Source organism: Podarcis gaigeae (genome assembly GCF_964106915.1).
Source record: "Podarcis gaigeae genome assembly, chromosome: 7".
Taxonomy (NCBI): domain Eukaryota; kingdom Metazoa; phylum Chordata; class Lepidosauria; order Squamata; family Lacertidae; genus Podarcis; species Podarcis gaigeae.
Window position 1 is genome coordinate 37,270,000 of NC_139683.1, and position 13,871 is coordinate 37,283,870.

General features: G+C 39.0%; 1 protein-coding gene across 3 annotated transcripts in view; it reads left to right on the forward strand.

Moving 5' to 3' along the window:
• The window catches only part of TOX (thymocyte selection associated high mobility group box), a 194,017-nt gene that overhangs the window by 111,585 nt on the left and 68,561 nt on the right, over window positions 1–13,871 (forward strand). For all 3 annotated transcript variants that reach the window (XM_083747820.1, XM_083747821.1, XM_083747822.1), the window contains exon 3: window positions 8,328–8,570. In XM_083747820.1, the coding sequence (XP_083603946.1) occupies window positions 8,328–8,570 (243 nt within the window). The remainder of the gene's footprint in view (window positions 1–8,327; window positions 8,571–13,871) is intronic.

Genomic DNA, 13,871 nt, shown 5'->3' on the forward strand with positions numbered 1-13,871 from the left:
CTTAAATTGGCGGCTCACACGGCAGTCTGTTTTTCAGAATTATATCTTTTAATAGCTCACATATTTCTTGCAGTTTATAAAAATGTCTGAAGAGCTACCAGAGGTACTCATAATAGTCTGTATACTGTAAGTACAAATGATTGCATATCCAGTCCTAAGTCTCAGCTGTTAGATGTTGCGCTGGACTCTCACACAAGGCTTACCCATCCTGTGAGTCTTTATTGATTTAATTTTTTTCCCATCCACCCTAATTTTGCAGATTAAATTGAATACTCCTTCCAATAACTGTGTCCCCAAGACCAGATTCCTTCTCCTTCAAGAGGTGCTTGGGACTGTATGGCCACCTAGAGTTGTTGTTTTTTTAAGTAGTCTTTTCTGCTCCCTTTGAGTGGTGCTCAGTGGAGAAGCAATACAGCAGAATTGTATAGAGCAGCAGTCAAAATCAGAAAATGGAAGTTCTTTTGACAATAGCAGAACAGAAACTGAATCATTTTGGCTCAATTTTACTTCTAATTCTGAATTAATGGGTTGCATCCTAAGATGGAAAGAGATTTTTACTGATTTACTTTCCCGCTTGCAGCTCATATGACCCTCACCCCGAAAAACAGCATAAGAGGTAACATGGGGGATTACAAAGGAAGATGGAACTGGTGACAGTCACCCCCTCTGTTTCCATTCAGATGCCCCTTTTCTCAGGAAAGGACTGTTTGTGAGTGGAAAGTCACCTTTAGATCCAACGCTTGTGTGTGTGTGTGTTTTAATGTGCAGTAAGCCCCAGTTTACATATGGTAATATGCATAAAGCTAAAATTATGTATAGTCAAAACACATTGGGTTAAATGGGGAGTAAGTTTACCAAAGTCATTTTCTCCAGAATCTCAGTCTCTTTCCTTACCTTTTATACCCCCCCCCCCCCGTCTCCCCTTTTTTTTACTACTCTCGTAAAACTGAATGTGCACAAATTAAATGTGTGTAATTTGCAGGCTTACTGTATAGTAGAATGGAGGTGGATTCAAAAGGGAAATAATACTAAGCAAAATTTGACTGTGTTAAAATACAGCTGTCTTTGTCATATTAGGGAGTCACTTATTCACATACATGAGTGTATTGCCCCCTCCCCCACCATCAGATTAATTCAGCTAGAAAATAGGTTCTGTAAAAATTAATAGAGAATTAGTAAGAGTAATTTTGGATTTCACCCTAGGAAACCAAATTTCCTTTCTTTCTGCATAGTACACCTTGTTGTGTTCTGATATGCATTATGACGGAATGTTTTCACAGTAAGCGACTTTAGGTTTGCAGCCTAAGACTATCACAGTAATGAGAACATATGAAAAGCACAGCATCTTCATTGCCAGTTTTAAAATCAAAGATGTTAATGAAGCATCTGACAGGTTAAATGTGGTGTATAATATACATTGTTGTGTAGTAGCAATGTTAATATTAAGACATATTTTTATGCTGCAGTTTGATTGCTACATTGTTTTTAATGTTGTGGCGTTGATTAATTCTACTGCGTTTCTTTCCAGTATAACTTAGGCTATCTGACAACCGAGTCTATAAAACAGTACTTGCAAGCAAGCATCATTGATTCCAGCAAAACTTACCGGTACTTTCAAGTACTTGTGTTCAGGGTTGAGGGATGAAAATTATCACTTGGACATTTATTTTCATACTAAAGCTCTATGCTTCACAAACACTAAAATATAAAAGTAATGGGTGGCAGACTGCATGGCTGATGTAAGGAAAGAAGAAGAGGAACAGAAGGAAATCATTTTCAATGGGTTTTTAAAATCTTGTTTTATCTATATGTGCCACTTTGATAGCTGAAAAGTGAAGTAAAGGTTTTAAAGAAAAGAGGAGGAGGAGGGAAAAATACTCTAAAATGTAAAAAAAAAAAAGTACGTTCGGAATGGAGTGGAACATCATGAACCTCACATGTTCTAACAGGATGCAGTTTGATCTCTTTAAATATAGAATAAAAGACAACCAAAAATCACAGTTAAGAAGAAGCAAAGAAAAAAGCATGTATCATATGACAGGACTCAATTATTACTTTTGGATAGCTTTATTATGGAAGGACAAGACTTAGTCCCTGGTAGCACTATATATTGTTGCAAGCAAAGATCAGAATGCTATCTAAAAAATATTTAGGTCTGCGTATATGTACAACTTTGGAAACGAACTATGAAAGACCAAACCCTGCAACAAACCCAGATACCAACTCTGTCCCTGTATCCAGGAGTGAGTGGCTGGCGTGGAGGACCACAGATCTAATCACCTGACATTGTGTTGCTGACATGTACTGAGCAGTGAGGGGCAGGGCACAGTGGCAGTAAGGTCATACTGCCCCAATCTCTCACACACACACCGTCCTCACAGTCTTGGTGTGTGGCAGTGACACTACTGCTATGAGGCAGCTTTGTGGGCCCAGTGCTCCCCAATGGCCATTACTGCTTTTACCTACTTGGGCAAAACTACTACAGAACCTAATAATGTCAGCCACAACTTCAGTGACTCATTCACCCGTTCATCTTCCAATGTGATATATATCATCATCTGGCAGCAATGTCCTTCTGCATTCTGTCTTGGACAAACAGGCCAGTCTCTGCACAAAGGAGTAAATGGATACAAATCTGATATTAATATGTATATATTGCTTAAGACATTTGATAGTTTTTAAGGTGCCACAAAACTCAAACATGCCTTTTAGTATCTTTGTCAATAGTGTGCATTTTCCTCTGTTTGGAGAGAGGTAGCACATATGCAGGGACGCAGGTGGCGCTGTGGGTTAAAGCCTCAGTGCCTAGGACTTGCCGATTGAAAGGTCGGCGGTTCGAACCCCTGCGGCGGGGTGCGCTCCCGCTGCTCGGTCCCAGCGCCTGCCAACCTAGCAGTTCGAAAGCACCTCCGGGTGCAAGTAGATAAATAGGGACCGCTTACCAGCGGGAAGGTAAACGGTGTTTCCGTGTGCAGCTCTGGCTCGCCAGATGCAGCTTTGTCACGCTGGCCACGTGACCCGGAAGTGTCTTCGGACAGCGCTGGCCCCTGGCCTCTTAAGTGAGATGGGCGCACAACCCCAGAGTCTGTCAAGACTGGCCCGTACGGGCAGGGGTACCTTTACCTTTACCTTTAGCACATATGCAGCAATAGGACCATACTGGTATTTCATCAGACACTGAAAAGATGTGAGCATGGTGAGGGTTGTAATAATGACCACAAGGAGTTAATGCTGCTTGGCTACTTTCTGAGTAACAGTTACTAATTACCTAGTACAATCAGTGAATAGATTATTGCATCTGCAGCCATTTAGCTGCCTTAAATTTCCATGGAAATGGGGCTCTATCTGTTGGCATGGCTTTTTCCTTTTGCTGCCAGCAGCAATCCTATACACATGAGGAGTAACCCCCATTGAATTGAATGGGACTTAGTTGTAAATACGCATGCATAGGATTGTGATGAACCAGTTTAAGGTTGGGTCACTACCTATATGAAAATAGTTGGGGAACCTATTCAAATGGCATGTTTAATAATAAACACCTATTTCCTTTTAGGGGACTCTGAATTTGCCGCTTTAAAAATCAGTTATGCAGCAGTCAACATTCTCCTGGTCTTGTAGTGGAAAAATAATGTTTTGCTTGAAGCACTGCCCTTTATCTAATGTGAATTAAAGAAACTGATGAACACTTCACAGGGAAAATGTACCTTCTGCAGCAATATGCTCTTGATGACTTCTGCTTGACTTAATTTATTGTGTGTGTTTTTAAACGATTGTGACTTATTGCTGTTTTCTGTTCAGTAAAGAAATATAAGAAATTCTTTACAGGATCATTGACTTAGACATATCAGTGATGCTGTTGGACATTTTTGTTAAGTGTTAAGATGATTTATAAAGTAGATTGAAGTGTTGTACAGTAATGTATTATATCGGGGGAAGAGAAGCTGTCACCTTCTAGATGTTGCTGGACTACAACTCCCATCATCCCTGACCATTGCCATGTTGATGGGAGCTGGAGTCCAATAACATCTGGTGAGCCATAGATTCCCCAACCCTGATTTTTTAGTTCCACGCTATCCTAGTTTCTTTATGTGTAGTTGAAAAATGTTGACCACTGCTTGGTTCTTCAATACTCCTAACTTTCAGAAAGATGCATGTTGTGGCTTTCCCTCTGTTTTAACAAATTATGTCTACAGTAGTCTATTCCTAGCTACAAAAATACTAATTTCCATTAAAGTCACTATGATGTAAGCATGTGTAATTGGGTATAAGCTACAAGGCTTGACCCAATGAAGGTGCTAAATAGCTTACTAATGATTAGGTTGCATTTTGCTACCACACTAAGATCATCATTCTTTCTGTAAAGTATGGTCAATAATATTCATGTCTAATAGATTTGTGGGGAAAGAGAGGTGGACCGCAACTGCTGGAAAGCAGTCAAATTTTAGTGATTGAATTCAAGCTAGAATTAGTCACTGAACAAGCATCAGGAAACAAAGCCATTTCCATGTAACCCAAAGGAGAAAGGTGGCATATATTTATACTTAATTACTATCTTTTCATTTTCAAATACTTTGATGATAGTCAGGATGTCATTATAATTATTATATATTAGCTTCACTTATTAAGTCATGCTCTGTGCTTTGCCATGAAGTGTTACTGGGCATATTTTACAGTCCATTTAAGAGACAATAGTTTAGATTCACTTAGCTGGTATTGTGTCAGGCAATTCACTCACATTGCTGACCTTCAGTACATACAGGAACCTGATAATTTGTTAGAATGTAAATGACTGGATCCTATAGGATATAGCATACTGTTCTGTCACAAGACCTGATATTGTAGGCAGATACACTGACACATCTCAGTTGTATTTTAAATTAGTGGTGGGATGTGGGGTTCTGGCTTTCATAAGTTCATTGACACAGTTGGAAAAATGTTGTTGTTTAGTCATTTAGTCGTGTCCGACTCTTCGTGACCCCATGGACCAGAGCACGCCAGGGACTCCTGTCTTCCACTGACTCCCGCAGTTTGGTCAAACTCATGCTGGTAGTTTCTAGAACACTATCCAACCATCTCGTCCTCTGTCATCCCGTTCTCCTTGTGCCCTCCATCTTTCCCAACATCAAGGTCTTTTCCAGGGACTCTTCTCTTCTCATGAGGTGGCCAAAGTATTGGAGCCTCAGTTTCAGGATCTGTCCTTCCAGTGAGCGTTGGAAAAATAGAAAATATCTAATTTGTTAGTTTCCACATAGTGTACATTTATTTACTATTATGTTGCAAGAGAAATATTTATAACACAGTTCCACTATGTCTAAACTATCTCCAGCAAAACATAGATTGATTTCATGTAATAAGTGAGCGTGTGAGACTCCCACAGTGAAGTCACCATCATTTCACTCTCCTTTAAGTATTACGCAGATGCTCTTAACCTGCCCTCCATTCCTCAAATCATGGATATTCTCACAGGTGTACATATTCTTACATATAATGCTGTTTCTCCTCCCTTCCTGTTTGGTCTATTCCTTTTGAATAGGTTATACCCCTCATTTTCTACATTACAATAATGAGTCTCATTCTCAGTATCCAGGCCTGTGTGACATGTAGCAAGGTGAAGGTGAGATAGTCACAGGTAGCTTTCTGAGAGCATTAAAACTTTTGGTTTAGTTTGTTCTACGTTGCCATAAGGAAGCTCTAAAAAAGACACAATGTTAAGGTTGTCTTTTTGCTCTTTCACCTTGATATACAGTGCAAGTTGCTAAGAATTCCTTGTGCTTCCCTGCTGCTTTTTCAGAAAGAAGCAAACTGATTATATGTTTGGCAAAGGGGTGTTTGGGTTAGAATCTCCAAGCCACTCAGTCATCCAAGGCATGTATAACAGATTTTCAGTAGAATATCCTGATAATTCACCTCCAAACTTACTAGCAAGTATCTGAGTCAAACTTGGCAGCCATACCTTATACTGAAGCCATACATTATATCTTATAGGTGGGATTGATGGGCTTCTCCTGTTGACCCACAGAAGACCAATTCCCTTTTCCAGAATGTAGGGATCTTGGACTTTCCCAAGGCATTCTCAGTCTTTCATGGATATCCTAGTTTCTTCTTTTTTGATTGGAATACATGTATTCCCAGAACCTGACACACATGTATTTTCCTTCTCCCATTGCAACTTTGACAGTATTGCTTACAAATTTCTGGTCAGTACCTCAGTGGTGCCCCCCCCCCGGCATTTAAGTCATGCATAGGCAAACTAAGGCCCAGAGGCCGAGTCCTGCCCAATCACCTTCTAAATCCAGCCCACGGACAGTCCGGGAATCAGCGTGGTTTTACATGAGTAGAATGTGCCCTTTTACTTAAAATGCATCTCTGGGTTATTTGTGGGGCACAGGAATTCGTTCATTCCCCCCCCCCTCCAAAATATAGTCTGCCCCCCAAGGTCTGAGGGACAGTGGACTGGCCCCCTGGTGAAAAAGTTTGCTAACCCCTGATCTAAGTCATATTTCCTTCTAAGCTAGTAAAGGAGAGCAATTATAACAACAACCCTTTGTGGGGTATCAGAGTGCATTGCCCATTGCAGTTTCCCCTTGGCCACAATATGGCCAGAATGGAAGCAAAGTAGGCAGATTAGAAGCAAGAGAATGAAAGGAGATAGAATTCAGGAGAAAGCAAATTATACCTATATATGTTCTTCAAGTCATTCAGGAATACTTGAGCATTATAAGCCATGTTGCTGTGGCTTTAAACCAGGCTTCCTCAACCTCGGCCCTCCAGATGTTTTGAGACGACAATTCCCATCATCCCTGGCCACTGGTCCTGCTAGCTATGGATCATGGGAGTTGTAGGCCCAAAACATCTGGAGGGCCGAGGTTGAGGAAGCCTGCTTTAAACAGTGCTTCAGTAAACATGCACCTGAAGGGAGAATACTTTCAGGTGTTCTAATGCTGCTACAACAGTTTCAAAGGCTACTGTCTTAACCAACTCTCTTTCTCATGCACAAGCCCCTTTCACAAAATAGTTCAGTTATAAGAATACACTTATAAGACTTTGTGCTGATGAAAACAAACACAGCACAATTCTGAACACTTGAAGAAGAAAAGAAATGAGTTTTCCTTTGTCTTGCTGACATCCAACATAATTCAGTTGATTCACTGTTATTTAGAAAATTATTACTGTGCTTCTGTTGGATATTTACCATCTGCCTAATTAACACCACCAGCCAGCAGGAAGAAAAGAAAAAAACCTTATGCAATCAAATTATCATTTAGGTGGATGACTTTACATTAATTTGTATGTAAAAATAATAATAATTGCAATTTGGAATGTGGTTACAAATATATAACTTGATCCAGCTGGATAATGCAGGCATGGAAGCAGTACTTTGTACATGGATCCAGGCTGCATCCAGTTTCTGTTGTTGGACTGAAAGTCATGAGAGCTACTGCTCCAAACAGATGGTAGGAGCTGTCAGTACCATTAATTTGTTGGGTGGACAATGGGTAGTACTGTCAACACCATTCACTCCCAAAATTGTTTGTTTGTTTGTTTGATTGATTGATTGATTGATATGCCACCCTTCATCATAATATCTCAGGGCTGTTCACAGATTGTAGGTCCTGGGTGGCCAGGTTGATATCACTAACAGTCTTGATTGGTGTATATGTGTGTAAGGTTAACATTTGCATCCACAACTGTGCATAGAGCTGAATCTACTTGTAGATACCCATGTAACTGTATCAGAAACAGACTTACATTCTGTTTCTAGGTTAATTTGGTTCTTCTAGTATAGCTGAATGAATGTATTCTTCTCCTGTACACCTTAGAGCAACATTGAAGCACAATATTTCTCTCCCCCCCCCCCCACTTCTATTATTTTTGTTATTGAGTGGCAGGGAATCTTATGAGGTCTTTTTGATCCAATGTTAATTTCATAAATTGCATTCCACTTCCAAAGTCCCCATGAAAAAGGTATTCAACCTGATCAAGACTCTGAGAAAATTGTAATGGGGCCCTTGAATTCAGCTGCTGGGGAGGGGTTTTTCTATCTAATGGAAGCTGTGAAAATATCAAAGGTTTTATGCCTTTGAGGCAATTTTTATTCTACACACAGTAGTGCAATTGCTTTATTACAGTGTAAGGGTGTTTAAAATGGTTTCTTTTCCAATGCAGAAATGACTGCTTAATACTATATTGGATTTGAAAAAAGAATATGGTCATTTTGTTTAAAGTTTGCAGTGTTTTTATTTATCTGCTGCCTTTTATCCTACCCTATCTTAAGGCTTAGGGTTCATGACATTTTAACTGAAACTCTGCTTTTCATCTTTCCACAGTCTTTTCCTGGCCCAAGTCTAGAAAGTGAAGATTTTAACATACCTCCCATCACTCCACCTTCATTACCTGACCATTCACTGGTACATTTGAATGACACAGAATCTGGTTATCCTTCACTGTGTCACCCGATCAACCATAATGGCCTGCTTCCATTCCATCCACAAAACATGGACCTACCTGAAATCACAGTCTCCAATATGCTTGGCCAAGATGGAACACTGCTTTCAAATTCACTGTCGGTGGTAAGACTTTTATCTACATATTTTTCAAAGCATGTTTCAAGTGCCCTTATATCCTTCTGTAATTGGATTTAAGCATCTAGTACTGTTTTGTGGTTTGCATATGTAGCTTTCGTAATAGATTATGTCTGATATGCAGTGGTTTGAGCTAGTGGCTGGTGAAATCTTCCTGATTCAATTAAGAATTAGACTCAGCAAATAAAACTGCCCCCCCCCAAGAATCAGAAAATATTTGTTTCTCTTCCTGAGTCCAGAAACATTTAGGGTGTGTTGCTCTCCTGATGAGCAGAATCAGGCCCAAATATCAGGCCTCCCACTCCTTCCCTCAAATATACTGGGTATATGGTAGAGAGCTATTCCTTAGGCTTCCTGGTACCTGTAACACAAGGGAGAGAGGGAGGGAAAACCCTGGTTTAGGCTTCATAGTGGAACCTTTGAAGGTAAATGTATTTGATTTATAATTAAGCTAAGCTTAATTGTGAGCTGGAAATATTTATAGTTTCCAAACCGGGCTTGTAAAAGTTTTGGTTACATCACCTGCTTAGATTTAAACCTACATTGAGACACAAGTAGAGTTCTTTCAGTTTGACTGGATATGGTCCAAAGTAGTTATCTACAGTAGAAAATCATAGATCACATTTGTACCAGTGGCAAGAAATCCACAGCTGGCCCTGTGGATTTCTTGCTTCTTCTTATCACACATGTTGTTCATTCCAGTGTTGGAAAATAGTTGAGGACTAGACAGTCCATTGAATTTTCTGTTCTCTTTTGAGGTCAGAGCTTGACCATAGTCCTTCTATTCTACTGGGTGAAAGGTTATTTTTAGTAATTTTGGTAACTACTTCCAATTTGCTTCAGTTTCAACTTACAGATAAAATAAACTATTCCATCTTTACATAAAGGAAAGCGATCTGAATTATATGGAGGGTCTTGACAATAAAAAAGTAAAAGTACCCAGAGAAGGTAAGGGTAAGCATCTGGCACTTCAACAAAGTGCTCCAGCAGTGCTTCATGGATGTGACCTCTTCTGTACTGAAGTTAGAGTTTGGAAGCTGAGTGTTCCCTTAAGTATTGAAGCTTCATATCTGATTCTTGCAAAGAAATGGGAACAATAGAACTTTGAGAGCTTATAGATCATTGCACTGAGCAACTGGAGCAAGGGAAAGGAGAGCGAGGCCAAGGGATGTATGTAGCCAGCCTTCTTTTGAGATCTTAAAGTAGGACAGGCAGAGAGAAACTCAAAACTCAAGGGGAGAAAAATGATTTAATAAGACTCAAATAGTTCGTTTTCCCTTGAATTATGTGTGATCATTGTTATTTCATCATAGGGTATTTATTTATTTTAGGAAATGGATAAAGCCATTCATATTAAAGCAATATCTAGGCGGTGCACAATAAATAAAATGTAGAACAGCAAAATCTTTGTTTAATTCATTCTTTCTCTGTGTTCATCAGAGCCCTTCCTTAACACTTCTCAGAAGGCTAAAACCTCAGTCTCAGCCAGTGAACATCAACGAGAATGTCATCCAGGGAGGAATCAAGCAGTGGAGATAGGGACTAGCCCCCTGGAACTAGTGGCAGATATTACGGGAAAGGGTACAGGCAGAATCACCAGGGATTCACACAAGCAACTTCCTTTCCAATTATAACATACAAAACTGTATGGAGCCAACTCCTAGGGGCCAAGGTTCCTTTGCCCCCCCCCCATAAAATAATTGAGCACCCCCCTGAAGTTGATGGGCATTGCCATTCAAGTGGTTTGTGTGCCCCACATCATGTGATTAATTATGCAGGGTGGGGGAATCCAGAGATGAAGTAGGCAATTAGCTGCCAACTACTGAGTCATAATAACTATTATAGCCCCAATTCTGTCACTACTCTTTTTCTTGTATCCGGCCAAACTTGCGGCGGAACGTTTTTCTTCCACACTTTTTCTTTACAGTCCCCAATGACCTAGCTGACCTCTTCAGCAAGTGCTCCTTCTATATCTTAAAATTCTTTTATGCTGCCTAAAACTAAACCTCATTTTCCCTGCCTAGGTCCCGAATCCATCATCCATCACACCTTTCCTTTTTCTTTAGCAGTCTGAACTCGTTCTTGGGAGCTCATCAGTCCAAAGCAATTCAATATAGCACTTACTAGATTGTATTGAGATAAGACCTCATTCACTGACAATGGTTGTTTTGGAAAAGGTTGGTTTGGGTTTTTTTTTATTGTAAAGTAAGAAACCAAGGTTATTTTTATTTTTTTTGTACCAAAGAACATCTATGTTCTTTTAAAGGTCTATTATCTGCATGGCAGTTAAAATAGAGCACATATTCTTTCAACATTATGACATATTTTGGAAACTAAAGAAGGAAAAGATAAGATGGATTTCACTTTATCTGAGTGGTTTAAATTTTTAAATTGTGAAGTTTAAAGTGAAAAAAGACAGTAAAAGGCAGTAAAAGTGATGGATTTATTTCTGAAATGCTCTTTTTTGTACTAGCAACAAAAGCTTGGATAATGCGGGTTTATTATCTAGCTTAGCATATATTCAAAGCTCCCTTTGCATTCTAAAGGCTACTGAACAAGTGTTTTGACAATGATTACATCAATAGGTAGAACAGAGGACACATGAAACTAAAGTAGAAATGTTTCTATGAGTTTGTAGCAAATGCAGCATATCAATACATTCAAATGCTTTCACTGTAGCATTTCCAATTTGCTGCTTACAGGAAAGAATGACATATTGAATAATACCACTTTCAAAGAGGACCATTGTTGTTTCCATTTCTGAAATATTCTTAAATGTTTGCATTAATTTATTTTATATAAATTTTTCAATATGTCTGAATGTTATTTGATTTTTTTAAAATCTATAGAACACCAAAGATCAGATAAAGTTACCAGATTCAGAATAACGAAATCATTCATTTAAAATAAAGTAAATATTATAGGGATTCAGTTTCTTCATACAAAAACTCAATATCACAGCATTAGCGTTCCATCATATTGGCTGCAATAAAGGCTGCAAACTGTTATATAACATTTCTGCACCAATAGCTGAAGCCTATTTTTTAATTTCTTGAGAGGACTAAAGAAAGCATCTTACAAAACACTGGAGGAAATGGAACACCTCTACTTTATTTTTCTGTATCATGTAACATGTTTATTTTTTTGTAACTGGTGGTAGTGAACCTTATGTAAGAAATGTCAGCTGTCTGTAATGACAGCAACATTTTTTATAGTTTGAGCTAAGCTCAAGTTACTTGTGGATCTCAGCTTGCATGTACTCAGAAGGATTTTTAACTTTCTCCCTTCTCAGTACCACTTTCCCTTTAACACATCAGAAACTTCTGACCATCTCTCTCCCTCTCATCTTCCACCACTTCATGTGAAGCGAATCTGTGTGTCACATAAGTGTGAGCTGAGCTCTGAGTGCTTTATACCTTCACCTGGTGTTGGCTGATTACATTTGATTGCTGTGTCATGCTGAAAACCAGGGCTTGCAGTGTGAGAGAAAACAGAATCCCTGTGACCCAAGTGTGTGGGGTAAATAACAAAATAATCAGCTGTGTGCTTGGATTCAAAACACAGGGCTAAACACAGGGCTGAACTCTGCAGCAGGGGAGAGCACCCAGTAGCAGAGTTTAAAGTCAAGCAGAAGTATAACATTAGGAATATAGTTTGTTAAACACTTTTATTTCATTTAGTCTTCTTGCAAACAGCACTCCCCTCTTTCTACCCCTCTTAGCATGAACAGGACCACACACTGTAAAGTAAGTTTTAAAAGCTTTACTTACAAAACATTCCAAAGGTCAGATTAATGCATTTATCCAAGCAGCAGCAAAGAGAACACAGGCAGAATACGCTTGGGTAGAAAATAAAGATAGTTTCAAACAAGTGATCTAAGCTTGGATCTTGCTTAGACACGTCTTCCTTGGTCATTGACATGGTGGAGAGAGAGAGGGAACAGGAAGAGAAGGCTTCGCTTCCTGCCTCATCAGAGAAGAGGGCATGTGACCTAGCCGAGTCTAGGTTTCCAGCTTTTTTGTCCTAACCCATCATACACTAACTAGTACTCATACATAGTTATGTTTGACTGCAATTTCCCACATGCAGAACTTGCTGTGACCCACTGATAATCTGTGCATTCTTCCAGAACTAGAACATTACTGAATTACACACACAAAGCTTATAGTTTAAACTTTAACAGAGTGGGTACACCGTAGATAGAGGGAGCAAAAAAATAGTTGCACAAGGATAATGTGTATAACATGTGAGAGAGAATTCAATTGACCATACTTAGACTTAATTTCTGCCAAATGGCACAACCCTTTACATATCTATTCTGAATGAAGCTCAACTGATTTCAGTGGACTATATCTCCAGATAAGTGTGCTAGAGATAAGGATCTAGAGGACTGCACCCTAAAACTACTACCAAAACCACCAAATGATACAAAAGGCACTTTCTATATATAATGTACATTTCCAGTTTAAGTGTCTACCCCAGATGGCTTGATTCAGAAGCTATTTCTCTATGCTGAGATAACACTATGTGAAAAAAGAAAATACCGATGTCCTTCTCATGAGAGTCCATAGAAAGTCTACACACACACACACACACACACACATTAAACCCACCAAAAAGTAATGAACAAAGTTGCCTCCTCAAAAATACACTCATGTGCAGGTATATCACAGTTTCTCATTCAGTAATGGAGGAGTACAACTGGGTAATATGGGATGATACTGCCTAGATAATATTGACTTCATTCAAGCAGCAATATTAGGAAGAATATGTAAATGCAAAATCTCTTCAGTTTTTTAAAACTGAAAAAAAACACCCACCCAATTGTCTCTCCCAAAGCTTGCTACGAAATATCATGAAATAATCTAAGAAATGCCTGATGTTAATACAATATGGTGCTTTATTCCCCTCTTAAAAGAGATTCCATAGAGGTTGAAGGAAAAGAGAAACCAAACATTTATAAAATTGTTGCTGTAGATATAATTAGATCCATTTTAGGACCGAAAGTTTTATGTAGCAAACTGACAGAAGGATACACAATAATTATAGTTTGTTGACAAGCTGAAGAGAGTTCCCTTTTTATCTTGCAGCTTTAGAAACTAAACTGTAAATAAATATGCTATTTGACAGATTGTAATTGCCATCAGCAGGGCATCTTTTCATTTAATCAGATGGTGTTATTAAAAAGGGGGTTACAATTAAACATTTTATAATGTGACGTAGAACTCCATTAAAATTCTCCAGCAAACAGTAATTTGCATTTGATGCTTCTGCAGCCCCTTTCTATTT